A 25,416-nucleotide genomic window follows, 5' to 3' on the forward strand; every position below is an offset into this window, starting at 1 on the left:
TTTTTTGTTTTGTTTCGTTTTTTGTTTTTGTTTTTTAGTTTTTGGGCCACACCTGGCAATGCTCAGATCTTACTCCTGGCTCTGGACTCAAGGAATACTTCTGACAAAGTGCCAGAAGTGCTGAAAATTGAACCTGTTGGATCACATGCAAGGCAAGTGCTTAATCCACTATACTATTATGTTCTTTCTAACTAACAAACCCCACCATAACACACAGAAAAAAATCACACTATAAGCGTGACAATGGGGAAACCTCACAGGCAAACACCATGCACAGAGAATGAATATGATAGCTCTGATGACTCAAAAAATACCAAACATCTGATTAATCTTTCAGATAAGGAGTTTAGAATAGAAATATGGAGGATCATCATGTAAATCAAAGAAAATATAGCTCTAGCTGAACAGAAAGTTAAAAGGAATTAAATGGGGGGGGCCGGCGAGGTGGCACTAGAGGTAAGGTATCTGCCTTGCAAGTGCTAGCCAAGAAAGGACTGCGGTTCGATCCCCCGGCGTCCCATATGGTCCCCCCAACCCAGGGGCAATTTCTGAGCGCTTAACCAGGAGTAACCCCTGAGCATCAAACGGGTGTGGCCCAAAAACCAAAACAAACAAACAAACAAACAAAAAACACTGCTCAAAAGGAATTAAATGGGGACACTTCATAATAGAAAAAGAATAATCCACCAAGAAGTTAAATTAACTATAAATGAATAATCATAAAAGTTCAAAATATGCAAAACAAACACAGGCAGGACTAAAGGGAAAAGAGGATTACAGACTCATAAAGATGGAGGTTTTATAACACTGAGTGCATGATAAAACAATAACATAAAAATCACTAAAGATATAAGATATACACACCATCCACCTTAACTAACTCAGTGCAGAAAGTTTTATTGGGCAGTATTGCTATTAAGTTTAAGTCAAAGACAAACTTATCAACTTAAATAGTCAACCAAATCTTAATTGCTTTTAGGAAAAAGAAACTAATATTATTCAGAAATCTTCAATGCTTTCTTTAAATCTTTTTTACAAAATTGTTTTACATTTTGCTGTCTTATTATGGTGAGTACATACGCAATAGTCTAACAACCAAGTTCATTTTTACTAACCTTTTTTTTTTTTTTGGTTTTTGGGTTACACCCGGCAGTGCTCAGGAGTTACTCCTGGCTCCACGCTCAGAAATTGCTCCTGGCAGGCTCGGGGAACCATATGGGATGCCAGGATTTGAACCAATGACCTTCTGCATGAAAGGCAAATGCCTTACCTCCATGCTATCTCTTCAGCCCCTACCAACCATATTTTTAAAAGGAAAATCCATACTTAGTGAGACTGTTGAAATACAGAATAATTTTTAAACACATCTTAATTTTTAACTTACTTGTATATTTGATAACTTGTTCTAATTTTGAGGCCACCTTTAATGAAGTTTATCATATTTTCATCCTGTAAACAATATAATTAATTAGACCATCAAGCAAAAATTCTTATATATCGAACACCTATACATTTATACAACTAGAACAAAACACCTTGAGGTCTTAATTTTTGAGGGGGAGAGGTTTGGGCCACACCTGGTGGCGCTCAAGGGTTACTCCTGACTCTGTGCTCAGAAATCACTACTGGCAGGCTCAGGGGGACCATATGGGATGCCGGGAATTGAACCTAGGTCCTATCCAGATCAGCCTCATGCAAGGTAAATGCCCTACCACTGTGCTATCACTCCAACGCCAGGACTTAATTTTTTAATTAAAATGTTCTTTCTACTTTACAATAAAAATGCCTTAATGTGTTTTTACAAACTAGATAACAAAAATTCTTTTTATAATTTTTCTGTTTATTTAAAGAATTAAGAAATTAATCTTCACCAAATAGAAGCCATAGCGATTAGTTCAAACCTACTTTAGTCAATATCATCTACTGAACAATTTTTCTTCTGAGTCATTAGAATACAAAATTATTCCCTTAGAGGCTAAAGTGATAGCACAGTGGTAAGGCATTTGCCTTGCATATGGCCAACACAGGATGGACCCCAGTTCAAATCTCAGCATCACATATGGTCCCCCAAGCCTGCCAGGAGTGGCTTCTGAGCATAGAGCCAGGATTAAACCCTGAACACCGCCATGTGTGACCCAAAAACCTAAAAAAAATTAACTTTAAAAAGGCCAGTTATTTTCATCCAGTGTATTTTTCATCTGGATTCATCCAGAAACCCAAAAAGGGATTCTCTTACACAGGTTATTTTAAGAGGAAGAGGAGGACGGTTATGAATATCTCTAATTTTATTCATATGTACTTCCAAGCCAAAAATAATTTATCAATTTTCTAAGCAGCTTGTCACTAATGCATAATTTTATTTGGAAGAAAAATAATTTTATTTCTTTCTCTTTGCCTGATATCATGAATCACAAAGTTGTAGCAGTCAATATAGCTCAATCCCATTTTCAGAGTCAACATTCTAAGATTACAAGAGAGCTTCCTAATAAACTATAGCAAATGAGTGCATGAAGGAGGTTATCTAATGATGCTAAAGGAATGGTTCCAACTTTTAGCTCTCTATGAATACTTTTTTTCTAACCTATTATATAAAACATATTTGTCATTTATTTTCTACACACTTAAACATCTATTTATAATATAACCATTAAGTTTCAGTTTTTTATTTTATTTATTAAGTAGTTAACATTAACATTATTGAAAATCGGTGTATATAATACTCACTAGCAACTTTAAAATATTTTTCTCATTAAAAACATTTTATGATCACACAATTGCCAAAAATGGGCAGAAAATAATTTCTTAAATGAGACTAAAATATGTCTAGAATAGGATTATTTCATTTCCTGATTCAGCAAATATTTACCAAATGTCAATTTCACACCAGCCACATGAATGAAAAATCAGGACAAAGTGATAGTGTTTTAAGGGATAAAAGCAAGCATACAGTTGGAGACCTGCACAGGATGCCATAAGGGTATAGAGAGAGGGAGGGGACACATGGGAGAAGGTACAGAAAATTTCTGGAAGCTTATAGAACAAATATTAGTAGGTGGCTAGGTGAGGAAAAAACAGCAGATGTGAACTTTGTTAGTAAAGAAAAACTTGGGCAGAAAAGCAAGAAAACATGGAAGTTTGACCTTTTGTGTTATAAAACAAACCTGCAGTTTCTGCTTCAAAGGAGAAACTAAGAAGTATGAAAGCAGCCTCTACCTATGCTTCTTTGCAAACAATATACCCCCTGGTAGCATCTGAGGTAACTGTAAGAAAGATATAGGGACTTGGGACTGAGGGAAGTTTATGTGAAAAGGCTCCCATTTCTGATTCTTCTGATATATCATTGACATACTCAAGGAATACAAAAACATAGACATGGAATGGTGAGATTATCTCTGAGAGGTCGCCCAACTGCACAATGCAAAATTGGAGATAGGAGAAAATGGAGGGTCACCAGAGAAAGTCGTACAGTTTGGAAAAGATCTGATAAGCATTTTTTTATCTGATAAGCATTTTTACTAGCAGGAATGGTTGAAACAAAAAGGAAGAGATGGAGCTCCATAGCTTCAAAAGGCAGATACAACATGACCATGAAACTATCTAGAGATACAGTGGGCGTGGAAGGGAAATAGTCATGGCTGTCTTCCCAGTGTTGTATGATAAGACCCCAAATATAAAGCTAGCATTTGAATCTCAGATTTGATTGGCTTAAATGCTCATTTGAAAAAATAACATCAGAAAACTCATTGGGGCTTCAGTGACTAATAGTATTTATTAAGGCAGTTAAGACTATTGCTTTTAGATAGTCCTCAGGATCATAGACTAGATCAGATGATTCTCCTTGCAGGTTCAGGGGACCATATAGGATTCCGAGGATTGAACCTGGGTTGGCTACATGCGAGGCAAACACCATACCCACTGTGCTAACACTCTGGTCTCAAATTGGTTCTATTTTACTAAGCCAGAATACAACCTAAGAGATCAACTTCTGAAATAGAAGAGATGAAGTAAAAATGCTTATTAGAAAAAGATTCAGACTTTTATTTAGGAATCTTTAAAAACTGCTCTGCCATATGAAGAAATAAAGCAAGAACAGGAGATGAGCATAAGGAAAAGGGAAAAATAAAATATGGAGTATACATGAAAATTTTGGCTCTCCTTTCATGCATAGCAACTTTGCTGAAACAGTTGGTCCAAGAATAAAGTGGCCAAGGATTTAAGGATCTTCTCTTGCAGGCTGCTCCTGTGTGCAGTCCTCTACCTTTAGCAATCACCAAGGGTGATAGTTGCACATCTTTTAAACAGAACAGCATCCTGAACTTAAGAATGATAATTACATTATAATTTCTTTTAACATATTTCTTTGTGTCCAGCAGAACTAAAGTTTTAGATAGACTTTAAGTGCATTTAAGTTGGAGAAAAATTCTCTGTTGTCTTCATTTTTTCAGCTAGTTTATTAGAACACTATATATTTGCTATTACAACTGTAAGTCAAAATAACAGAAGCACTGATATAGACATTTTTTTCCTATGTTGGCTTTCTCAGCCAACCGACTCTAAGCCAAATATTCATTACCTGCACAAACGTGAGTGCTGCTTTCTGTAGGAGACACTCAGCATAACAGATTTCAGCATGCATTTCCTCTATTAAAGACAAATAAAATTATATTAAGTAAAATCCCATGTCCACAGTAATTTCTCTGAGTTGCTCCCAAAAAAGGACTGGTAGTAAATGAGCCTAACACAAACATTGAACTCTAGATTGCTTTGGTGACTAGATAAAAGTGCATAAGGTGGGACTGAAGCAATAGAACAGCAGGTAAATCATTTGCCTTGCACATAATCAACCTGGGCTTGATCCCTGGCATCCCATATGGTCCCCCAGGCCTACCTGAAGTGATTCCTGAGTGCAGAGCTAGGAGTAACACTTGGGCAATGCCAGTGTGGCCCCAAAGCAATAAAAAAAATGCACAAGAAGCTCAATTCTCAACCTCTGCAGGATTTTTTCTCAAATCTGAGATTTTCCAAGAGCATGCTAAAGGGTTCAGGGAAGCCATTTTTTGCCCCATTCAAATATAACTGCCAAGAGTTAGGCACTGAGTGTCAGAGATTCACAATTAAGTCACAAAAAGAAAGCCAACATTTAAAAAAACATATATATAATATATATGTATATATATATTATATCTTTTAACTTAACAGCAAACAAATACAGTAATATATTTTAACTTAACAGCAAACAAATAGTTTAACAGTTATAACAATGGAAAATCCTGACATAAATTTATGAATTTGTCTCTAAATGTGAAAGTATAATCCTGTCAATGATGAGACACTCTAAACCTGAACTAGAAATTGCAGTTCTGTGGAGTTCTGTAAAAGCATCACCACCACCACCATCACCAATGGAGATAGCCAAGCACCAGCATACTATTAGGTTCTTTTTTGTTTGGTTAGTTTTTTGGTTTTTGGGCCATACCCAGCAGTGTGTAAGGTTTACTCCTGGCTCTGTGCTCAGAAATCACTCCTGACAGGCAAGGGGCCTATATGGGATGCCAAAGATCGAACCGGGGCCAGACCCAGGTGGGCTGCGTGCAAGGCAAATGCCCTACCGTGCTATTGCTCCAGCTCCACTATTAAGTTGTTTTGATCAGCTTCTCACACAGGAACCAGGCATTCATAAAAGAGACTATACAAAATTATTCTATCCCTGGGTCAGGTGACCCAACTCAAAATACTGGCCTTTCTCAAAATTTTACTGTATGTGCAGATATTGAGTATAAGGGATCAGGATAATCACACTGGGCATAAACAAATCAATGGATTCCTATATCCATGATACAAATTGGTATTTTACTTAAGTAAATCAGCTCAGAATAGTTGACAGCCCAGGTTTGAGCAAAGCTGTTTGTGGGCCCTCAAGCAACCTTATCTCTACTGTTGCCTTTACTTCTGAAATCTGGCTAGTTAGGTCTCTACTTCAAAGCTAAAGAATCACATGAGGTGCTGCAGTGTGTAGCTCATATATCAGTGTAATACCTAGTATTACTGGTATGTCCTGCTTTTATGTAAAAAGCTCATATAGCACTTACTTTATGAATTCTTTAATTGAATCACCATGAGATACACAGTTAATTATTAATGACTGAGTTGCAGTCATACAATGCACAACACCCTTAGCAGTGCATATTTCCCACTACCAATGTCCACAAATTTCCTCCCCTCATCTGCCTCTATGGCAGACATTTTTCTTCATGCTCTCTCTTTTTAGACAGTGTTTTGCAATATTTTTCCTAAAGAGGTATCATGCATACTGCTTTATTTCCTTTCAGTACCCAGTTCTTGTCCAGAGTAAACATTTTCAACTCTTAAAATCATAGTGGTCCCTTCTCTGTCCTAACTGCACACCACTACTATTTGTAGGAGGCTTCCTACCATGGACTAATTCTCTTTGCCCTTGTTTTTATTGTCTTTGAAAATTATTACCACATTATCTTTTCTTTTATATCCCACAAATGAAAGCACTTTCTTTTATTTTGCTTCCTTTTGGTTTGGGGACCACATTCAGTGGTGCTCAATGATTACTCCTGATTTTGTGCTCTAGAATTGTTCCTCATATTGTTTGGGGTATAATATCTGGTGTGGAGAATATAACCCAGATCAACCATATGCAAGACATGGGGCATATTTCTCTGGCCTAGTACTTCTTTTTTCATGAAGGAAATAGCTTTAAAATAAGGCACTCCTGTACTATTGGGGAAAGCTGTTGACTAAAACGAGATAAGAACTAGTAGTGTTTTTTTTTCATTAATTATAGACACAGAACCCACCCCCACCCACAATACATCCACTCACATGATCCACAGGCTTCACAGATTAGTTCAACATCCTACTGTGTTTATAATCCAAAGACTAAATTTTAAATGACTCAAACTGGAATGGAAGATCTCTCAACAGCATTCCTAAGCGAGGCCCAAATCATTAGAGGCCCTAATGGAAGAGTGGTCCCTATGTGAACATTTGAAAGCACCTACATTAGAAATTCAGCTTTCTGAATATCTCACCTCAAAATATGCCTTTTTCCAGTGTAGTCAGGGGGATTAAAAACTGACAACTCTTAAAAAAAAATTGACAACTCTTATGAAGGAGCTGCTGCTCTGAAAGCCTTGCTGAGTTACTAAGATTTGCTGACTAGAGCATGTGCCCAGGGAACAAAGTTACTACTAGGAAAGGAATAGCATGCACAAAGGCACAGAGAAAGGGACATACATAGCACAACCAGTGGTGCACATTGGCCTGAAGCACATCTGTAAAGGGAGAGGGTGGGCATTGAATTGGAAAAGGTGAGTCGAGGTTAGACTAGGGATAACCTCGATGCAGAGCACAGTGAATCCTTGTAGTGCTCTGAGTGAAAGGTGGGCAGATAAAGCTTAAATACAAGACAGACCAAAAAATGGCATAACAAGAAGTCAGGGACAAAAGAAGAAAGTTTAAATAATACATTCCTTGTGTAAGTTTTCTTCGTGTTTCAACCCTTAAATGTCTGAAATAGTGCATTTAAATATATCTAAAGGCAATATGCCAGCCATGAGATCAGAATGGGACTGTTCCCTGTTAAACCCAGGATAAGTTTAATTAAATATACTCACTCCTGCAGACAAGCAGCCACCCATGGATGTAAATGAAAATTACTAAGAGGAAAAACAAATCACATACTAAAGCTACAATGTTTTGACATGCTCCCTTGAACACAAAATCTGTTTGGGTTACAGTGACAGCCAAACTCATAGGAATAAAATGCAACTTAATTTATAGTATTCTTTCTCCACTCTGGTTGATTTACATTGGGGCAGTATCTTGATTCTCTAAAACAGCTCTTTGCCAGTTTGTGGGTGGGTACCTATCATGTTATTTCTTAATTACAAATTCCTTAATTCACTGAAGGAAACATCTTTTAATGTGACAGAAGATTAGCTAAACACACCTTTAGATATGAGAATTAAATTAAATCTGTGCTTCAGAATAGACTATAGTCTACAGTCGGTGACTAATTATTTTTTACCTTTTAATTAAGACTAACCTTTTTATATTTGTTTGTGTGTCTTGGGTCTGACCATGCTCAGGGGCTTACTCCTGGCTCCATATACCAGGGATCAATCCTGGATGGTTCCAAGGACCATAAGTTGGGGGTGGAACTCATGGCTCTCATATGTGAGGTGTCTTACCCACTATTGCACCCAAGACTTTAACTTTTAAGGCAATTTTAGGTTCACAACAAAACTAAGCAGAATATATCCTACACTAGTATCACACCTCTTAAAATAGCTCTACATTTACTACAAAAGATGAACTTCTATTGACAAACCATAATGACCTTAGGTCATAGTTTACATGAGGATTCACTTCTTGTTGTGGTGCAAACAACTCTGAGTTCTGAACAAATCTATAATGGCATGTATCTGATCATTAAATATGACTGAGTTGTTTCACTTCCCCATAGTTGGAATCTAGTTATATAGCCTTTCAGACGGATTTCTTTCCCTTAATTCCATATATTTAATCTCTGATGGTGTGATGGCTTAAAAGTGCATTTTGTTTTAGTGCTGAGTAACAGTCAATTGTCTAAATGTACCACAAATTATTTATCCATTTACCCACTGATAGGTACTTTGGTGTTTACACATTTTGGCAATTTGGCTAGAGCATCTATAAATATTCAAAATGCAGGTTTCTGTGTGAACAGAAGTTTCCAGAAACTTTGAGTAAATTCTTTTTTTTTAAATTATTTTTTTATTTTAATTATGACAACAAAGATGCAAAGAAAGAGGACAGGGTAAAGTTACAGTGGAAGCCCCATAAACAGAATTCTCGGTAGTCCCATCGATGATATCCCAGCCTTGAACTTTCAGCCAAAGAAAATTAAGAAAAACAAAACTGAACCCATGTACAATACAATTACTTTGTCCCTCAAATCCCCAGTTGTAGTACATACTATTTCTTAGCAGCACACAATATAATCTAAAGACATTAGACTTATGTAACTCCTTAAACATTGAGGGCAAAGTACATTTCTCTAGTTCCATGCACATGCTTACTAGTTTAAGTTAACCTCAAAAGTTTTAGTGGATTGTTTTTCTTAAGGATTGGAGTCAAGGGAACATAGTAAAAAACGGTATTAAAGTGGCATTTGTTTGCATAGGCCCACCAAAACATAAGGGACATGGAAAGACAAATTATGGTCTAAATACAAGGAGACCCTACCCCTGAAGTTTCCTGGCACAGGACTGACTCTAGGCTCCAGGCAAACTAGTTTGTCCAATTCAAGTCATCTTCTGTAGTGGCAATACACCTCCATTCCTCACATAGTCTCTGTTGTTGGTATCATGCTTCTGTATTAAAGATCCTGGAGTCTGCATATCCCATATTGCAGTCAGGATGGTGCAGAGCATCCTCTCGTTTCACCTCACACTTAAGGGGCACTAGAGAGAACCATGTCCTGTAGAGCAGGTCATTGTTGTTGTCAAGTCTTCTCAGTGTAAACGGAAGTCTCTTTTAGGAGGTCGATGTCAGACCCTTGGTAGAGTCTTTCCTGGTAGAGGACTGCTTCCAGCTGTTGCTATAAAAGACCTTGGATGTTTCGTAGGTAGCTTGCCTGGTTCCGGCGTGAATGGAGGATGCCCATTCTTCTGAGGCCTGTGCCAGGTCATTATATCAATGTTCAGGGTGTAGGGTACATTGTACTGAGATTTATTAGATAAGAACATATCTGTATGTATGGTGTTTTCCCATTTTAATGTGTCTATGCAAACAAGGATCAATGCCATGAAGCGTTATTGGTGCATCTGGAGGCAATAGGAGCAAGACCAGCAATTTCCATGACATAGTTCAATCATAGGCATCAAACTGAGGGACAGTTCCAACAACAATCCTTACTGAACAGCTTACAAAGAAAAGACAAGATGAAAAGTGGATAGAAACATCATGGTAGAAGAATATATAGAGAGTTACATCAGTTAAAGAAAATACCTATAAAATATTCAAAAGATATATGTGTTCATTATGTGTTCAATTTGTGTCCTTCTAAATAGTTCTGGGATTTGTTAGATCTACTGTATGTCTTCGGTCAGAGATTAGAACTATGTGTTACTGAAGTTAAGAAGGGTAAATCTGGGGTACTGATGGTTGGGAGGAGCATATGTTCGGTTTGCAAAATGTAGACTGGTATGAAATTGCCAGTGACAGCCTGAGTATAGCTGAGCAGCTATCTGCCACCCACCAGATCAAACTCCATCCCCTAAGCCCCACCCTAGGCCAGTGTCCGGGGCCCGGCCTGGGAGTGGGGAAAACCCAGGGTGCCCCGTCAGCTTCTTCCAGGAACCCACCTGGAGATCCGGAGGAATGGGGGAGAGGGGGGTCGGGTGACCCAGGTCCGGGCCCCCCTACCCTAGGCCAGGCTAACAGGCCGCTGGCACATGCAGAGGCCTGCCAGCTGCCCACCCGTGCTGGCTAAAAATCCTGCTCCAGGAAGGGAGAGAGACCCTCCCAAGCCCGAAGGACAGGGATTTAAGCCCCACCCTAGGCCAGTGTCCGGGGCCCGGCCTGGGAGTGGGGAAAACCCAGGGTGCCCCGTCAGCTCCTTCCAGAAACCCACCTGGAGATCCGGAAGAATGGGGGAGAGGGGGGTCGGGTGACCCAGGTCCGGGCCCCCCTACCCTAGGCCGGGCTAACAGGCCGCTGGCACATGCAGAGGCCTGCCAGCTGCCCACCCGTGCCGGCTAAAAGTCCTGCTCCAGGAAGGGTTGAGTAAATTCTAAGGAAAGCAATTGCTGGTTTGTAGAGCAAATTTAATTTTTCCAGGTTTTGTCTTCCAAAGTAATGGCAACATTTTGCATTTACCAGTCAATGACTGTATGTGCTCCTGATAACTTCCTATTCTCTCAAGCATTTTACGTTACCAGTGTTCTGGATTCTAAATGTTTTTTTTTGGGGGGGGGGGAGGGAGAAATTTAACTCACTAGTTAAGTGTTACTCCTAGCTCTATGCTCAGAAGAGATGCCTACTATGCTCTAAGGTTCACAGAATGCTGGGGATGAAGCCAGTCAGTTGCATTCAAGGCAAGTGTCTTTCCCCCTGTACTATCTTTTTGAATATTCTAGTAGACATGTAATGGTATCACATCATTGTGGTTTCACTTGTTTTTTTAATGATTAGTGAAATAAGTAAACAACTAATTTATTTTCTAAATGCCATGTCCAAATATTACATAAAAAATGAGAACATTGTACAATTTATTTCAAGATTTATAACAAAGGAGTCAAATTTTCCCTCAGCCAGTTGAGATACATACTGTACCCTTTTTTGCCTATAAAAAGTATAGGATACTGTAGTTGATCCCATGAGAGTATGCTGCAAGGATGGAAAAACCCTGTCTCTCTTAGGCCAAGGGAATTTCCTTTCTAATTTCCCCCATACTGTGCCTATGCAAAACAACAACAACAACAACAACAACAACAAAAACCCTAGTCACGCTGGCCCTCCTTTATTGTTGTTGTTGGTTTTTGTTTTGTTTTTTCTTTTTGTTTTTCTTTCTTTCTTACTTTTTATAAATTTATATTTATAGCTTCTAGACAGGGGCTCCTCCCTGCAATTTTTTTTTTTACAACAGAACCAAAGAACATAAATTATCTTGTTTTGCCTCATAAATTGAGGAAGAAGAGGAAAGAAGAAGAAAAAAACAGTGGATGGTACCAGGGGCAAGCAGTCTCATGAACATTAAGTGAAAATAAAAAATGATCAGAGTTAAATACTCAACCCAAAGTCAACGACAATAAAATCAAGAGACCCAAACTACAATAAGCTATACACAAAAGAAACCTATTACACTAGCAATCCAGAGGGCTAAGGGTAGATGTATGGAAAGCATGCTGGAAACAGGGGCAGAGGAAGGCAACACTGTTGGTGGGAATTGCCCTAATTCATTGTCACTATGTACCTTAAATACAACTGTGAAAGACTTGTTAAAAAAAAAACTGTATTATAAACAACTGTGCAACCATGGTGTTTAAAAGTTTAAATATATAGTTAGAATGTTACCAATAATTTAATATTATCCTTTTTCTCCCTTTACAATATGTCACTGGAACCTGTATTATATAAGAATTGGAGAAGACAGTTGAAAAGATTGTAAGTATGCCAAAATCTTAGTAATTCCACAAGCTAATTTTTTATTCCTATTCTCGTATCTTCAAGCATTTTTCTTCATATAAATCTTTCTCTGCCACTTATTTCTGTTTCTGTCTTTTGTACTGTATTCTCACTTCTAGATTGGTTAACCCTAACTCTTGGTTACTAAACCATAGTGGACATATACGTATATGTACATATATACACTTATATCTATATATCTGTAATCATATTGATATATCTAAATCTACATTTATATCTATATGCTGAGTGCATTACTCCTGACTCTATACTCAGCTATTCTGGCATGACTTGGAGGACCATTGAAGTGCCAGGGATCAAACTCGGACTAGCCACATGTAAGGCAAGCTCTCAACCCATTGTACTGTTCCTTTGGCACACCTAATATTGTTACTTTTAATAATTTATAGTCTATAATAGTGCACCCTTTACTGACAAAGGTAAAATCTTTATCAGTTGTTTATATACCACTGTTTATGCTTCAGTTTTACTAAACTTCTTAAAGATGCCACTTCTTTCTAAAGTATCTATAGAAAGTAATCAGTCTGTATCTTTCAACAATAAGAAGATGATAGCAAAAAAAAAAATTAAGTATATGGTAGATGGGAAAAACTGTATTAGAGAAATGCAGATCAGGTTTGACTCCTGCAGTGCTAGATAGATAATCTTGAATCATGGTTTAAGATCTCTGAACATCAAGTATTAGCTTTTAAAAAGGAAATTACAATGGTTAGACTAGATAGTGTTATTGTTATTTTAAGAGAAATAGGTTAAAAGTATTAGGCACAGGCTTTGTATACAAGAGTCCCAGATTCAATCTCTGGTACCAACAAGTCCCCCAGCACCCTGGAAGCAAATCCTCTAGCCCCATCCCTAAACAGGAAGTAGCTATAGAGCATTTCCAGATACAGCCTAAAATAAAATAAAACATCATACAATTAAATAGTGTCTAACACATAGGTAACTATTTTTTTAAATGGAACATTATCACTGTCATTTTAGGATCATGTGGTATGTTGGACCACACCCGGCTGTATTCCAGGCTGATTCCTGACTCTGTGCTCTGGGGTCATTTTTAGAAATGATGTGGGATCATGCAGTACTGGTAATCAAACCTGGATTGGCTTAGTGCAAGGCAAGTGCCTTACCAACACTACGAACTTCCTGGCCCCATATTGTCATTTTTCAAAAAGTGAAATACTTTTATTTAAATATATTGACTTAGAGGACTGGAGTGATAATACAGTGGATAGGGCATTTGCTATGCATGTGACCAACTTGGGTTCGATCCCTAGCATCCCAGATGGTCCCCCAAACACTGATAAGAGTGATCCCTGAGCACAGAGCCAGGAGTAACCCTTGAGAACAGCCAGGTGTGGTCCCCAAACAAAAAATTGTCTTAAAGAAGTGGTGGAAGAGAGGGGAAATAAAGAAAAGGTGATATTTGTTCAAGAGAATATCAGCTTCTCCAGAGTGGAAAAAGCAATCATGTCATTTTAAAGCATGTCATATTTAACCTTCTTCTATCACCTTTGCCCTTCTCTTTTAACACCACAAAACTTAGACTCTCTGGAATTAGGAAAAGCTAAAACAGACTAGCCTAAGGGTTGCAGTCTGGATGATGTGGCAATCTTTCAGAGCTAAATTCTCTTCTCATGGCTCTGCAATCAGACAATCAGACCAAGACAGAACTTCCAGAATACTTTTTCACTGAAAGGACCCTAGGTCCCTGGCTGAACGATAATGGAGACTGTATGTTGGAACTTTCTCAGCATTCAATCACCTCCCTCTTCAGCATCATACTGAAAAACATTCCAAAAGATGTTCTATAGCATTTTTCCTGTTTGTTCATTTGTTTGTTTGTTTGTTTTTTGAAGTGGTAGGGTAAATTTCTGGAATAGGTTTCACACCTAGTAGTACTTAGGGACCACTCCTTGCAGTGTTCAAAAGACTATTTGTGGTGCCAGGGACAGAACTGAGGTTGGCCAGACACGAAATCTTAACAGCTTATTTACTTAGTTCTTGGAATTTTGGGGTCACATGGCTGTACTCCTAGTTCTAACTCAAGGGTCACTGCTGGCAGTTTACTTGGGAGACTAAATGTGGAACAACAAATATGTTGGCCACATACCTTAACTTCTATACTATCTCTCTGTCTCTCAAAGTCAATTTTTGGTACACGTGATATCTGTTCTTGTACCTTCTTCGATTGTGAAATGTTAGCCATTCTCCTGCAGTCTTAGGACCAATAGCATATCTTTAGGAATAAGCCCATAACCCTCTCCTGTAATTAATACTCTAGCCTCCCAGCATACATGATCACCCACCCAGGACTTCCGATATCTATATAACAAATTAGTAATAGTACTCTTCTAGCAAATTGACTTCCTGAGGAAATTGACTTCCTTTCTAGTAAATTGGCTTCCTGGGGAAAAATGGTATCCAAAAATAGTTTTCATTCTTATTCTCATTCTCAGTTAGAACCACTAATTCTGCTTTTAGAGGTCTATTCTAAAGTTAAAATTGCATGAAATATTAGTGTTCTTAATACTTTATTATTTGTGATAGTGCAGAATTTAAAAAACATAACTTTTTCAATAGAGAAGAGCAAATAATTCATTGTACTCCATCTTATGGTATATTACATAATTAAACAATAAATAATAATTTATATATATTGATTTGGAAAAATATGTAGGTACCATATATTCTATTAATGTAAAAACATATAATAAACAACTATAAAGATTCTATATGTACCATCTATATATGTGCGGTTTTAGCCCCCAAATTAAAAAAAATGTGGTTTGGGAGCCATAATTGGCACTACTCAAGGCTTGCTCCTGGCTCTATGCTCACGGGGCACTCTTGGTGGTGCTCAAAGGATCATAGATAGTATCAGGAGTCAAATTTAGGCTGGCCATGTACAAGGCAATAGCATTACTCACTATACTATATCTCTGGCCCTATATGTTTTTATATATCCACAGGAAAGTCTACAAAGCTTCAATTTCAAAACCAGTAATTAACAAGGATTAATAAATATGATAGGGGAGAGAAAATGACATTTCATTTACTTTATATCACACTCTTAAGTTTTAATCTTCTGAGATTGATCATTTTAGTTTCTCTAAGGAAAAGGAAAAAATTCATCTTGCACTTGATACTTACCTTCAGTAAGTTGTTCAAATGATCCTCTGGAAAGAAAACTCGAGAAAGTTTCCACAACTGAGGATTTTTTCCTATATCTGAATAAGTAGAAGGGGATAGGAAATAGAAAGAAAAGTAACAATAAATCAGGCTAAGCTCATCTTCATAAGACACTCATTTCAATGACAATCAAAAATAATGAAGACGTAATCAAATCCTGAAGTCTTCAGGGCAAACATTAACTACTTTCATTACTGCAAACCCTCTTCTGATCCAACTCCTAAAGCTAGAATGGCAACCAGTAAGCACTCAGTCAATGCTCACCAATCACATGTGAGGAAACCTACACAAAACAGTACACACTAACCCTGCTAAGCACCTTTCCTAATTTCTATGGCTAAATTCAGTATTTTCATGGCAAGAATTGTTATAAAGTAAGAGTGGATTAAGAGAATAGTATATAGAAACTTACTTCACTTGTGGGGCTTCCAACATATAAAGACATAATTTCACAAATCTTAAATTGTCCAATACTAGATAACTGCATTACCATCATTTTCACTGAGCATGTGAATCTGCAGTTTTGCTCTCATAAAAGAATGTTCCTCTCTAGTTCTTCTTAGCAGGTAGTACCTCATCTTGTTTACCCCCCAGGGAAACCTTTTAAAATGCTTATCAACCCTATTGAAATGTTCCTCACTCTCTGTAGCTCAAGTTACCAAGTTACCAAGAAGAGAAAGTTAAGTATAGAAGGTAAAGGTCACCCAAATAAGAGCATGCAACTTCTAGTAGACAAATTTTAACTCAATGGAGCTATGAAATGTTGATGCACAAGGCCTTTTTCAAAATTGTGACCAATTTCTAAAACAGTGCTTAATAATCTGTCTATGATCAAATCCCAAAAATGCAATGATTTAGTTCCTACTTTTGGCAGGTTTGTAAGGCGTCCCTCATGGCAGATATGCCATTCTGGATGTCCTGTTGTTCGAAGGTCATGATGGCCTGCAATACCACAATTGTACTATATCCCAAGGCATGGTACATACTTTCCTTAGCCCTGCAGAAACACAGTGAGTTAAATTGACAGAATTCAGTTCATCTGAAAAATGTTCAAATATTATGTTGTGAATCATAAGAAATCCAAGTAAGTGCATGTTGTGACTTTCACAGTTATAACCTTTACTCCTTCACCACAGCCACCATAGGCACTGAAGGACACGTCCTTCAAACCAAAAGCATAAAGGACTTTCCCAGTATAAATACACACAGGCAGCACAAAACGTTCCTCAATTAAGTAGAGGAAAGGATGCTTTTCTCTGTTTTAGCACAAGGGGGCAGCCTGCAGATTCATTTCCAAGGAAGTATTCCAAAGCAAATCCGTATTTCCCAGTTGAACAAAGACTAGTGTGCTGTCTTTAACTCCCTAATAAATTTAAAATTGATGCCAAAAATGTATTTTGTGGCAGAGATGTTTTTTGAAAAAAATGAAAGCTCATTTAAGATTTTCCCCTCCCTCTCTCTATGCCACCCAAAACTAAACACAATTTTTGCAATAAATTTGGGTATGCAACAAAGGCCTCTAATGAAAGCATATTTTAGGTTTCCTAAGTAATCTAGTCCCACTATCTGATATTCCTGATTAAATTTTGAAAATTCAAATTATCAAGTTATGTGCAAATTGCTTCGATTCTTTTTTTTTTTTTTTTCCTTTTTTTATTTTAATTATGACAACAAAGATGTAAAGAAGAGGACAGTGGAAGCCCAATCACCCATAAACAGAATTCTCGGTAGTCCCATCGATGATATCCCAGCCTTGAACTTTCAGCCAAAGAGCATTAAGAAAAACAAAACTGAACCCATGTACAATACAATTTCTTGTCCCTCAAATCCCCAGTTGTAGTACATACTATTTCTTAGCAGCACACAATATAATCTAAAGACATTATACTTATGTAGCTCCCTAAACATTGAGGGCAAAGTACATTTCTCTAGTTCTATGCACATGCTTACTAGTTTAAGTTAACCTCAAAAGTTTTAGTGGGTTGTTTTTCTTAAGGATTGGAGTCAAGGGAACATAGTAAAAAAATGGTATTAAAGTGGCATTTGTTTGCATAGGCCCATCAAAACATAAGGGACATGGAAAGACAAATTATGGTCTAAATACAAGAAGACCCTAACCCTGAAGTTTCCTGGCACAGGACTGACTCTAGGCTCCAGGCAAATTAGTTTGTCCAATTCAAGTCATCGTCTGTAGTGGCAATACACCTCCATTCCTCACATAGTCTCTGTTGTTGGTATCATGCTTCTGTATTAAGGATCCTGGAGTCTGCATATCCCATATTGCAGTCAGGATGGTGCATAGCATCCTCTCGTTTCACCTCACAATTAAGGGGCACTAGAGAGAACCATGTCCTGTAGAGCAGGTCATTGATGTTGTCGAGTCTTCTCAGTGTAAACGGAAGTCTCTTTTTAGGGGGTCGATGTCAGACCCTTGGTAGTGTCTTTCCTGGTAGAGGACTGCTTCCAGCTGTTGCTGAAAAAGACCCTGGATGTTTCGTAGATAGCTTGCCTGGTTCCGGCGTGAATGGAGGATGCCCATTCTTATGAGGCCTGTGCCAGGTCATTATATCAATGTTCAGGGTGTAAGGTACATTGTACTGAGATTTATTAGATAAGAACTTATCTGTATGTATGGTGTTTTCCCATTTTAATGTGTCTATGCAAACAAGGATCAATGCCATGGGGCGTTATTGGTGCATCTGGAGGCAATAGGAACAAGACCTGCATTTTCCATGACATAGTTCAATCATAAGCATCAAACTGAGGGACAGTTCCACCAACAATCCTTACTGTACAGCTTACAAAGAACAGACAAGATGAAAAGTGAATAGAAACATCAGGGTAGAAGAATATATAGAGAGTTACATCAGTTAAAGAAAATACCCATAAAATATTCAAAAGATATATGTGTTCAATGTGTGTCCTTCTAGATAGTTCTGGGATTTGTTAGATCTACTGTATGTCTTAGGTCAGAGATTAGAACTATGTGTTACTGAAGTTAAGAAGGGTAAATCTGGGGTACTAATGGTTGGAAGGAGCAAATGCTCAGGGACTGGAGCCCCTCCCTAGGCCAGGGTCCCGGCCCGGCCTGGGAGTGGGGAAAAAAAACCCAGGGTGCCCCGTCAGTTCCTCCCAGAAACCCACCTGGAGATCCGGAGGAATGGGGGAGAGAGGGGCCTGGTGACCCAGGTCCGGGCCCCCCTAACCCTAGGCCGGACTAAAAGGCCGCTGGCCCATGGGGGGCCTGCCAGCTGCCCGTCCGCGCCGGCTAAGAATCCTGCTCCGGGAAGGGAGAGAGACCCTCCCAAGCCTGAAGCTCAGGGACTGGAGCCCCTCCCTAGGCCAGGGTCCCGGCCCGGCCTGGGAGTGGGGAAAAAAAACCCAGGGTGCCCCGTCAGCTCCTCCCAGAAACCCACCTGGAGATCCGGAGGAATGGGGGAGAGAGGGGCCTGGTGACCCAGGTCCGGGCCCCCCTAACCCTAGGCCGGACTAAAAGGCCGCTGGCCCATGGGGGGCCTGCCAGCTGCCCGTCCGCGCCGGCTAAGAATCCTGCTCCGGGAAGGGAGAGAGACCCTCCCAAGCCTGAATTGCTTCGATTCTTAAGGACAATTAGACATAAAGTATGACTGATACTCCCAATTTTCAGGCTATAAAAACCTCACCACCTTTTTCCTCTAAAAGAAAAATATCCGCTATGTTAATTTTATATAAAGATTTAAAATATCACTGTGGGATTGGTGAAAAAATAAAATTAAATAAAATTAGATGTGCCATTATGCTTGCGATTCAAATGTAATACAGATCAGCTAGTCCCTATGTAAAATTAATGCAGCTAAACAATTATTTTCCCCATGTAAGTTATTTGAACATCCTTTGGCAATGAACATATAGTCTGTCCTAAACAGTGAGGGCACTGTTCAGAAGAAATGTAAAGAATATGAGTAGCCTAAAGTTAGTCAGCAATTTTGCTTTATTTATTTTTATTTAAGCATCAAGCTTTACAAAGTTATCTTATTTTATTTTAAGGGGGTGAAAATTGGGACCATATCCAGAGGTATTCAGTCACTAGCTCCTGGCTCAGTGTTCAGGGGATAGTATGGTACTATAGATGGTACTCAACTGTATGCAATGTGGACCACTTAACCTCTGTAACCCATCTCTGACCATAAATGTGAAGTTATTGGGGAAGGGGAGTTTAAGTTGTAGATCACACCTTGCTTAGGGGCTATCCCTGGCTCTCTATAGTAGAGAAGACAAGGCAAGTTAAGTGCTTTAATACGAGCACAACATCCTCGAGTGACATTTTAAATCTACATTTTGTTGTTGAAATGACTCAAGAGGTAGAACAAAGACCTTACATGAGTAAGCCCCTGGCTGTGTTAGTGGGTACCAAAAATAAAAGAACAAATAAAACTCACATTTTAAACCAAAAATTCCTTTAAGAAGAAAATGTCAAATAAGGGGAAAAAATTAACAGTAAAACATGCATGAAAGACAGACAATATAAGTCTTGAACAAATGTAATATTAAATTATTGTATTTTCATTCCATTCTGGGATTAGAAATGGGATCAACGGGGATTCTGCTAGAATAAAAACAAAGGAGTTAAGTGGGGATGCTGAGAAAGAAGGCAAAAGGTGGAAGAAGACAGGAAGGCAGAGATAGGAGATGAAAAGACAGAAAATAAGGGAGGTCAGATTACTGCAAAGCAGAGATTATGGCTCAGTGGTGAATACATACAGGTCAGTTTCCTTAGACTTGGATTACCCTCTAGCTGTCATCAGTAACTGACCACAGTGCTTCTGTATCGTAATAGAATTGTCCAGGAGCTGCTTACTAGTAAGCTCCATTCTAAACCACTGTAGGTACCTATATACTCGAGTATAAACCGAGTTTTTCCAGCACAAAATTTGTGCCGAAAACCCTGAACTTGGCTTATACTCGGGTCATACAGGTTATTTGATTCAGTGTGGTGCCGCCCACTGAATCAAATGCTCAGAGTCAGTCTCCAGTCGTCTTCTGCATCTGCTGGAGGGGGCGGTGCTTCAGCTCAGTCCACAAGTCCTGGCTGAGCTGAAGAGGTAGGCGGCTGAACTGAACTGTCTGCCACTGAACTATTTAAACTAGAATATTCTGCTCGTTGTTCGAGACTGACAGCAGTGATGATGATATCTGCGAACTCAGTGATGATGACAATGTCTATACTGATACCCTCACATCGGATACAGCTGAAGCTCTGTTTGGACGTACAGATGAAGAGGAGGAGGAATCCAGTTTTGAAGGATTTTAACCTTTGTGATTTAGCTTGATTACCTGTTAATGTTACCTGTTATGGTTTTCTGCACTTTATTTAAAGTTCTAAAGTTATTGTTGCTAGTTTACAGTTTTTTTCTCTAAAATAAATACTGAAAAACATTTAACCTACCGATTCCTCAATTTTTGTAATTGTTTTGGATATATTTTTTTATTTTTGAAATTTCCCAGTGGCTGGTGCATTTCCCACCTTGGCTTATACTCGAGTCACTAGGTTTTCCCAGTTTTTAGGGTGAAATTAAGGAAAGTTGGCTTATACTTGGGTCAGTTTATACTCAAGTATATAGGTAAGTAAATTTGTTTCTAAGACTCAAAGTCAGTGATCAGTGTAATATCACCCTGATGATCCCCAAAGGAATGAAATTCACATTTTTTCTATCCAAGGATCTTCCTAGAAAATTATTATATAAAAATTTATTATTTATTAAAATATTTATATTTTGATATTCTATTATAACTATATAATATATAATACTATACATTGAATTATATTATACATTTTATATAGTGTTATATAATGTATAATTATTCCATAATAATCATTTTATTGTCTATTAAAATATTTAAATTTTATTTACATATTATATGAACTTAAATTTCATCTGAATAATATGACGGTAGGAAATCACAATTAAGATTATACCTGATAATCTATATAATTTTACTGAAGGGTTGGAACTATAGTCCAAGTCAAGTCTAATATAAAAGACAAATACATGTTTGTGTTGACATTTTAAAAATCAACAGCTACTACTTTTGATTGAAATTAAACAACATTAAAAAAATAAATTAAACAATATTGACTTTGTTTATGTTTATCATCTAAATAAGGAATACCACTAACTGTTGTACAATCTTAAATTTTTTTAGCATCTAAGGTTGGTATATTCTATTTCTATCCCTCCTCCATTTCAAAAGAAACCTTGTCCAATGAATTTAAGCTTGAGAAGTATACCCACAGAAATATTTCTTTTCTTATTTTGTTATACTTTGGGGTCATACCCAATCATACTCAGAACTTACTCCTGGCTCTGCACTCAGGAATCACTCCTGACAGGGATAAGGGACCAAGTTGGGTACCAATGATTGAACCTGGGTCAGTTGTGTACAAGGCAAACACCCTACTTGCTATACTATTGCTCCAGTCAAAGATATTTCACTGAAGTACAATGAAGTTTAAAAACATGCTAGTATAAATCTATACAAGAAAATAAAAAATGAGATATCATTAATACTCTGTATTCAATTTGCAAGGTCAGATTTCTCAACTGAATATTAAAACTCACCAATAGCAAGCACTCTGAAACAAAATAGCTTATAAATAGCCAGGTAGAAATTCAAATAAAGTGAAATATATAACACTGAGGGAGAACAAAATTTATTATGAATATTGTCATTCTGGCATATTAATTATAAAGTTACTCAAGAAATAGCTACTATGGGCCAGAGCGATAGCACAAGCAGTAGGGCATTTGCCTTACACAAGCTAACCTAGGATAGACCAAGGTTCAATCCTGGTATCCCATATGGTCTCCCAAGCCAGGAGCGATTTCTGAGCGCATAACCAGGAATAACACCTGAGCATCACTGGGTGTGGCCCAAAAACCAAAAAAAATAGAAGAGAAAGAAAGAAAGGAAGGAAGGAAGGAAGGAAGGGAGGGAGGGAGGGAAGGAGGGAGGGAGGGAGGGAGGAAGGGAGGGAGGTAGGGAGGGAGGAAGGAAGTAAGGAAGGAAGGAAGTAAGGAAGGAAGGAAGGAAGGAAGGAAGGAAGGAAGGAAGGAAGGAAGGAAGGAAGGAAGGAAGGAAGGAAGGAAAGGAAGGAAGGAAGGAAGAAAGGAAGAAAGGAGAAAGAGAAGAAAGAGAAGAGAAGAAAGAAAGAAAGAAAGAAAGAAAGAAAGAAAGAAAGAAAGAAAGAAAGAAAGAAAGAAAGAAAGAAAGAAAGAAAGAAAGAAAGAAAGAAAGAAAGAAAGAAAGAAAGAAAGAAAGAAAGAAAGAAAGAAAGAAAGTTGTACCACTTCTACCTAAAACTTTGAAACCAGAAGTCAGTTTTTTAGATAAAAGATACTTTCTGTACCAAGAGGTACAAAAAGAGTCTACTCATTAGAGAAAAAGAACTTAGACACAGAAGACTATAGAAACATATATATATATATATATATATGTATATATATAAACATATATATGTATATATGTCATTTCTTCATATTATACTTACTGGCCTCAGCCCAAATTTGTACTGTCAATAATTCACTAAAGGCCAGAAAAGTTGGTTATGGTCACTTTTTGGGTTTTCCTATTTGAGAGGGCCTCTTAAAATACAAAATTAAGAAGTTTTTCTCCTAGTAATCTGGTATATCAATTAGCAGTCCATGTAAGAAAGGGGGGCGTATTTCCCTACAATAAATTCAAAGACATGAAAAATAAAATTTTAATTTAAAATAAATAAAATTAAGAACTGGAGCAAAGGTTAAAGCACTTGCCATGAAAACAGCTTGCCTCACTCAATCCCTAGCACTATATATGGCCTCTCAGGACCACCAGGAGTGATTCCTGAGAACAAAGCCAAGAGTAAACCCTAAGCATAGCTAGGTGTGGATAAAAAAATAAATAAAAATAAAAAAATAAAACAACAACAGATGAAAAAAACTATTACCAAGGTCGAAGCAATTCCAAGGCATCTGTAAATCTGTTATTTAGAAATAAGTTCAATGCCACTGCACATTCTTCTAGGCCACTCTTAAGATCCAGCTTGTTTGATGATGATGACCTAAAGATAGAGAAAAAACAAATTTCTGTAGCTTTTACTATTTGAAAGTTGTTGCTGTGAGAGTGAAACTGTGTATAAGTGTGTGAGTGTGTGTCCATGCATGTACATGTCTGTATGCACACACGCCAACACACACACACACACACACACACACACACACACACAAGATTTGGAGAAAGAGTAGGCTCAATTCTAATTCTACCATTTAGGGGCCAAAGAGATATCACAGTGAGTAGGGTGCTTGCCTTGCATATGGCTGTCCCAAGTTCGATACCCAGTTTCCCATATAATTAATTCCTACACACACACACACACACACACACACACACACACACACACACACACACACACACACACACGAGCACTGGTAGGAGTGATCCCTGATTTCAGAGCCAGCAGTAATCCCTGAGTATTACTGGGTGTGGTTAAGAAAATAAACAGGACATTGCTCAAAGGACCATATGAGGAGCCAGAATCAGAGATCAAACAGAGGTAGGCTACATGCAATGCTTACCCCTTGTACCAATCTCTATACCCCATATACATCCATTTTTTTAACCAGCAACTTGATTAGAGGGACTTGTTGTTCCTTCTTCTTTTAGGTTCCAGATACAAGGGACTGTCCTATCTGTGCATTGTTATTTTGGAATAAATATTAGTAAGTTTAGAAAAACTGCCATTTAGTTGCTCTTGTCTTTACACATCAGAACTTGAATTTATTATTTGTAAATTGGGTAAAGATACATTGATCTATGGAGTTATTCAAAGGGTAAATTTAAGTAATAAATGATGGTCCTAGCATTATTATACAACTATAGTTATTAATTATATTAAAAATAGTAGCCTATATATTATTTAATTTACCCATCACCCCCCAAACCACAGTATAGCAATACTATTTATTGGAGTGAAGGGAGAAGGTATGTAGAGTCTAACTTGCTTTACTTTGCTTAGAGTGGGATGTCAGCATAAAACTATGCATTGTCTAGACCATAGCTTCTTTTTTTTTTTCACTTTTTTAAAGTGTTATTAATAGCAAGAAAGAAAGATCCCAAGTACAAAACAAGCTTTAATGCAATATATTTTAGACAGTTAAAAACTTATAAGAAAAATAGGCATGTTCTATTGTATTAAATGATTTGAATTTAGTTTGTTAAGATAGTAACCAATAAATTGACTTTTATTACTTTTTGGTAGTCCCACTAGCTATAGACCATAGCTTCTTAACTGGATTCTGACCCCATATGACAGTGCCATATCTGAATCCAAGTGCCACAAAAGTGTTGTAAAGTAAATTTGGAGATTTACTAAAGAAAAACCATAGTTGTGTACTACGTCACCTGAATGCAATCCTCTACCAAGGAAGATCCTACCACTGCTCTGGCATTCAACAGAGACTTCCCTTTAACACCCAGAGAACTTAACAACAATAACAACCTGCTTTAAAGACTGAGCTCTCTGCATCACCCTCTAATTGTGAGTGAAACTAAAGGGTGCTCTGCATCATCCTGACTCTTATATAGGATATGGACATATTTCGAGATCCTTGGCTACAGAAACCTGACACCAACAACAGTGACTGTGTAAAAAATAAAAGTATATTGGCACTACAGACAATGACTTGGGTTGGGCAACCTAATATGCCTGAAGCCTAGAGTTCGTCTTATGCCAGAAAACTTCAGGGGTAAGGTCTTGTATTTAGGCCAAGACTTTTTCTTTCCATGTCCCTATATTTTGCTGGGCCTACGCAAACAATTTCCACACTAACACAGTCTTTGCTGTGTTTTTTTGACTCATTCTTAATGAATTATTGTATTATGATCAATTGTTTCAACAATACTACAGCTTTTTTTTTTTTTTTTTTTTTTGGTTTTTGGGCCACACCCTGTGGTGCTCAGGGGTTACTCCTGGCTGTCTGCTCAGAA

The 25,416-nt window shown here is 37.8% G+C and overlaps 1 protein-coding gene across 2 annotated transcripts in view; it reads right to left on the reverse strand.

The window, feature by feature from the left end:
- The window catches only part of TTC39B (tetratricopeptide repeat domain 39B), a 122,666-nt gene that overhangs the window by 30,933 nt on the left and 66,317 nt on the right, over positions 1–25,416 (reverse strand). For both annotated transcript variants that reach the window (XM_049769363.1, XM_049769364.1), the window contains 5 exons: positions 23,378–23,491; positions 16,277–16,408; positions 15,373–15,449; positions 4,574–4,641; positions 1,385–1,449 (listed from right to left, as the gene is read on the reverse strand). In XM_049769363.1, the coding sequence (XP_049625320.1) occupies positions 1,385–1,449; positions 4,574–4,641; positions 15,373–15,449; positions 16,277–16,408; positions 23,378–23,491 (456 nt within the window). The remainder of the gene's footprint in view (positions 1–1,384; positions 1,450–4,573; positions 4,642–15,372; positions 15,450–16,276; positions 16,409–23,377; positions 23,492–25,416) is intronic.

Source organism: Suncus etruscus, chromosome 1, assembly GCF_024139225.1.
Source record: "Suncus etruscus isolate mSunEtr1 chromosome 1, mSunEtr1.pri.cur, whole genome shotgun sequence".
Classification (NCBI taxonomy): Eukaryota; Metazoa; Chordata; class Mammalia; order Eulipotyphla; family Soricidae; genus Suncus; species Suncus etruscus.